The 5803-nt window shown below is 42.3% G+C and overlaps 1 protein-coding gene across 7 annotated transcripts in view; it reads right to left on the bottom strand.

Annotated features, from left to right (window-relative positions):
- Positions 1-5803, bottom strand: part of sgsm1a (small G protein signaling modulator 1a) — a 30737-nt gene that overhangs the window by 13633 nt on the left and 11301 nt on the right. For 5 of the 7 annotated variants that reach the window (XM_026939839.3, XM_034299241.2, XM_034299242.2 and 2 more), the window contains 5 exons: positions 5660-5803; positions 5255-5410; positions 3349-3416; positions 2531-2676; positions 805-942 (listed from right to left, as the gene is read on the bottom strand). The exon at positions 5660-5803 is cut by the window's right edge and continues 19 nt beyond it. In XM_026939839.3, the coding sequence (XP_026795640.2) occupies positions 805-942; positions 2531-2676; positions 3349-3416; positions 5255-5410; positions 5660-5803 (652 nt within the window). The remainder of the gene's footprint in view (positions 1-804; positions 943-2530; positions 2677-3348; positions 3417-5254; positions 5411-5659) is intronic. The other 2 variants (XM_034299243.2, XM_034299245.2) reach the window with 1 other exon arrangement.

Genomic DNA, 5803 nt, shown 5'->3' with positions numbered 1-5803 from the left:
GCCATGTCAAGAAACGCCAACATTTTCAAGTAGCAAAAGATCTAAAGATGTATAAAGCCAACAAATAGCATTCTTGCTAATGTTAATGCTTCACTGCACTAAAAAAACATAGACATCACCTTTACTTTTCCATTATTAATCATTTTGTGTGTGACGGGGGGATAGAGACCTTCTGACAGATGGTTCAGCTTACATAATAGATATGATGCATGCTGTTATAGGAAATCAATGAGTGACAGAGTGGTGTGATGAAGCTACACCACCCTGAAGTTGATTATTTTCCTATAACAGCATGTTCCAAGGTGTTTCATTCCTCTTATTCCAGTGATTACATTTATCATAAATTAAAGAACAACATGTTACACATTTTGTCTGTTTCTAGTTACAGTTAATGTTGTGAAAAGTCTAAGAAACGCATACACAACGCTTGTGTTATAGCAGTTAATATACTAATGATTATACATTTTTTTAATCGTTATAAAATAAGCTTTTATGTGGAGTGTCTGCCATACATTTGTTACTATACTCTAATATATACTATGTATTAGAATGAGTGCATTAATATAAACATGTGACTTGCGGCGGCCCTGCTGTCCGAGCTGCTTTTACAGAAAATTAATCAACACCTAGAGCACGGACCAATCAGAATCCAGAATTCAGCACGGCTGTGATATTAGTGCAAAAAATGTTTTGTGTTCTCAGTAGTGTGCCCTACATTTTGAGTGATGTATATGTCATTTGATGGTTAGCTAATCATTCTGTTGTGAACAATAGTGTGTGTGTTTGTGTGTGTGTGTGTGTTACCGGCTGTACGAGCACGTTGTTCTTGCCGAACAGCAGCGTGGCTCTGGAGTTCTGGTGCAGAGACTCCACGTAGTCCCTCGCAGAGGGGGATGGAGACGGACGCTCGTCAATACTGCTGCTGGAGTGTCTCTTCTGGATCTGCACACACACACATCTGCTTATTTCAAAGATCACAGTAAGTGTCTGTGTTTTAAAATATACTGTATAGTGTAACTCTGAAGACTTTCCTGCGTTGGAAAACTCAAAGTTACAGCTTTGACCTCTGACTGTTACAAAGCGCTGACACTGGAGACTCAGTATTCACCAGGGCTGTGGTGTAATATATTGGAGCAATGAATGAAAGTGATAAATATGACAGGTGTTCCCATAGCTTTCTCCAGTTCAGCCGTTATTCATTTCATAATACATTTTCAGTTGACCTCAGTCCGAATACACACACACACACGCGCGCACACACACACAGACGGTCACGTCTTCCATCACATCTTACTCTGGTCCAGAATGATTCAGCATTACAGTGAGAGAGACAGTGAGAGAAAAAGAGCGAGTGTAATGGTGTGCCAGAAATGTGGTCTCAGTCAGCATCTGCCCATTTCTGGCTCTGAGCCCAGTTCTGTGTGTGTGTGTGTGTGTGTGTGTGTGTGTGTGTGTGTGTGTGTGTGTGTGTGTGTGTGTAGGGTGTCCCGTTGCCATGGCCACAGGGCTGTAACCTTATGTTTACACTAGCAGGAGACAAGTCGCTCGTGTCGCTTGTAATTTGTTTCTTGTGGGCGTGGCCTATCCTGCATCTATGACAGGATAAAATGAAACCAAGTTTTTCTTCCATTTTGTGCGTCAAAAAGTAAATGGGAACTACTTCCAGGTAGGAACTGAAGTTCTGAGTAGGGAACTGAAGAAAAGTCGGACCACACACATCATAGTATTGGTCAGAGGAATCATTCGGGCTTTGTCGCTAATCTGCATTGAATTGAGAATCTCTATTCAGACATTGCTCTATTCAGGTGTCGCTTTGTTTCTGAGAAAGAAAGAAGATGGACTTTATTAAAATGGACAATCAGAATGAGGACGTGCTGAAAACTGCCTTCAGTTCAGGCATCTTAAAGTTCAATGATACTAGATAGCACCCTGAAGCGAAAAAAGAGGAAAAGAATTCTATTACCCGAGACTGTGACCGTATCAGCCGCCTGCATGTCACTCAGCACCTTACACTATTTAATTATTAGCCAATGTTTGCCTTTTTTCTCCACATGCCTTCAGCCCTGTTTAAACAAAGAAAGAGTGGAAGGATTGGCTTATAAAGCTCAAATTTGATTTGGGGCTTTGTGTGTGTGTGTGTGTGTGTGTGTGTGCTAACATGAAATGACAAGGCAAAATTCCTTCCCAGGCAAATCCACAGTCTGGAGGAAAGCTGTAGTAGATAATATGGTGTATACAGTGTTGTGTATAAGTATTCACCCCCCTTGGACTGTTCTACATTTTGTAGTGTTACAACTTAAAACTGAAATGGACTTAATTGCTTGATTATATGTCATGAATCTACACAAAATAACCGTGATACTGAAGTGGGGTGTTATGTTACAGCTGTTAGTCACTGTGGTGTTAGCTGTAGAGTACAGTGCAGTGTGTTGTGCATTTTGTACTGTGTGTTGAGCATCATGTGTAAGTTGCCAGAGGGAGTGTGTTAGATGGAGTGTGTTGCGTGAGGAGTGTGTGTAACATCACTTACACACAGCGCGGGTCTCTTAGCGGGCGAGTCCTGTCTGTAGTGCGCGCTGTGGATCCTGTGTCTCTGCACCAACTCGTCTGCCGAGGGATCCGTCCAGAAATGATCAGCCGTCTTCATCTTAGTGTACTCCAGTGCACACGGACCCACTGAGAGAGAGAGAGAGAGACAGATTGAACAGACAGATGAAAGAGAGATGGAGGGTGATAAAAGCAAGACTGACAGACATTAGGGGAGAAAGAAAGAGAGATTCAGTGGCATTGAGAGAGTGATTGGGAGAGTGAGGATGGACATTAGAAATGGACAGGTAGAGAAAGAGAGATGGAAGGAAACAGAGCAGAAGAGAGGAAGAGAGAGGCAAGTGAGAAAGAGATGATAAGCAACAAACAGACAGAGGGAGATGAAGATGGATGGAGACAGAAAAAACCCAAGACAGAGATGTAAAGAGAGACAGATGAAGGACAGACATAAGGGGAATAAGAGAGGGAGAGGCAGATGAGGAGAGGACAGAAGAAGAAAGAAAGAGATATAGATCAGTGGAGAGAAAAAATAGATGGGAAAAAGAGATGTGGAGGGGAATAAGAGAAATAAAGTGACAGAAGGAGAGATGGAGGGAGAGAGACAGATGAAAGAGAGATGGAGTGACAAAGACAGAGAGATAGATGAAAGAGAGATGGAGGAAGAGGGGAAATTGAAAAGATGGACAGAGAGACAGATAAAGAGATGGAGGGAGAGACACACAGTAAGTCTGTACCTAACAGTGACGCAAATGGAGAGATAGAGGGAGAGACAGATGGAGAGATGGAGGGAGAGAAACACACCTAACAGAGAGGCGAGGATGGGGCCGTCCACCGGGTCCATGAGCACCGCCTCCTTTTCATAATACTTACTGAAATCATCACAACATCTTTATCAGCAAGTACTACCACTACAATCCATCCATCCATCCACCAACCAACCATCCATCCATACATCCATCCATCATCCATCATCCATCATCCATCAATCCATCCACCCATTCATCCATCCATCCGTACATCCATTTGTCCATCAATCCAGTGGTCCATCTAGGGGTGGGTGATATGGCCAAAATATCATATCATGATTTTTTTCAGGCAGGATCACGATCCACGATCTTATCACGATTCTTTTTCATGTTGGATTTTAAGACTGTTTTGCAAGTTACTGAGCAGTACAGCCAAACTAATTTCCCTATTCAGAAAATACAGACCTACAAGGTAACAAAACCTAAAAGTAAATAGAATGACAGACTGTTTATGCCAAAGTACCTTTTCGAACAGATTTTAATCAAGTGTGTAATTATTATTAGACCGATTACAGATCCTCAGCAAATCCAGTCTATTCACCTTCTGGTTTTTGAGGTAGCATAAAAAGTAGAATACACATAAACAGAACAACAAGACATCGATGCGGCAAAGCCGGTTTCAAACAATATAAACAGCTTATTTAAAAAAGATTAAACAAAAATGTCAACTCTTGTAATCTAATGCAATTCTGCAAAGTATTAGCATTCGACAATAATTTTAAATTTGTCTAGACTTCAAGTACAATCAGAGACGTTAGCATAACTTCCAAAATAAACATTGGTTTCAAAAGGTAAAAACACAACACTATAAAAGTTATTCTATGACATAAAATACCTCATTCATACCCCACTTGTGATTTTTTTTAAAGTGTCTTGAAAAAGGCGGTTGCTAGTAAGTGGTTAAACGAGACTACAGAGGACGTCAGGGACATTAAACGTCATCAAGCCGAACAGGAAAGAATCTACTACACGAACAAACAAGTGGAATGTTCTCCAAAATAATGCAACATGGACACATTCCCAAAAAAAGTTGGGGCAGATTCATCCACAAAAAGAGCCTTGGGGAAAAGGGAACATGTTTTTAAAATAAAGATTGAAAGAGTTAAGCTTAGTGGTGGTGACGTTGAAGTTGTGCGACTGTAGTGTAGCTTGTTTATATCCTAAATTTATTTTTTTACTTCTGGTGATTGCATTTAGGCTTCAAAATTCATAAAAGTTTCATCAAAATGTGTAAGAATCATAAACGTTTGTTGGTCACAGAGCTTATTTTCTGCAATAATTCAAAAGCCAGTGGAGAATCCTATCGGCTTTTTGTTGAGGGAACCAGGGTGATGCTAACGTCCGGGTCGGCCTGCGGTACTCTACAGGGGATGTGAAGGTACATCATGCTGCACGTGGGACGGGGCACCAGCCATAGAACTGCAGCTGACAGAAGGTGCACTTTAGCACGATACTACCAGCTCTCTGTAAAGGCAGCTCGTGGAGAGATTTTAATCATTCAACATGTAATATCGCCATATCACACACCCCTAGGTCCATCCCTCCATCCAATCAGCCATCAATCCAACCTCCATCCAGCCATTCATCCATCCAGTTACCATTCTATTTCTTTCTTTCATGAAATCAGACTTATTCCTCTCTCTGTGCTACCCCGTCTGTGTCTCTCTGTCTGTCTCCCAGTCTTTGTCTATTTGTCTGTCTCTCTCTTTGTCTGTCTTTGTTTGTCTTTCTCTTTCTGTCTGTCTCTCTGCCTCTCTCGACATCTCTATCTCTCCTTCGCTCACTCCCACATTTCGTTCATCTTTCAACTCTTCTTTTTCTTGTCTTACAAATTTCTCTTTTGACCTTTTGACCTATCTTCTCCTGCTCTCTCTCTCTCTCTCTTTCGCTATGTCCATCACCTGCTGTTCTCCACCAGGTACAGGACAATCTTGTCGAGGACTTTCTCGATGAGGGCTGTGCGGATCCAGAGGTGCCGAGCGGCCTGGGGTGAGAGGCCGGGGAGTCGAGGGGGTAATTTACGAGACGTCTCACTGTACGAGCCCATCTGAGCTCTTCTACACACACACACACACACACGCAGAGAGAGAGAAAGAGTGAGTGAGAAAGAGAGAGATTAAAGACAGAGACATTTATGATCAGTTATGCTTATGCGTGTGTGTTCGTGCGTGTTTGTATGCGTGTGTGTGTGTTTGTGCATGTGTGCATGCATGTGTGTATGTATATGTGTGTGTATGTGTATGTGTGTGTGTATGTGTATGTATATGTGTGTGTATATGTGTGTATGTGTGTGTATGCCCTCTCACTTGCTCTCCAGCAGTTGTTCCAGTTCCTGAGCTTTGCGGCAGAGCTGCTCGGCCGGCGCAAAACTCTTCCCCACTTTAGTGAACAGAGCTGCTACTTTGTTGCTGCGCAAAAACCCGGCAGCTCTCCGCTTCAGGCCGTGTAAC

This window comes from Pangasianodon hypophthalmus, chromosome 24, assembly GCF_027358585.1.
Source record: "Pangasianodon hypophthalmus isolate fPanHyp1 chromosome 24, fPanHyp1.pri, whole genome shotgun sequence".
Lineage (NCBI taxonomy): Eukaryota > Metazoa > Chordata > Actinopteri > Siluriformes > Pangasiidae > Pangasianodon > Pangasianodon hypophthalmus.
Note: the sequence above shows the minus strand (reverse complement) of the source record. Positions and strands in the feature narration are given on the sequence as shown.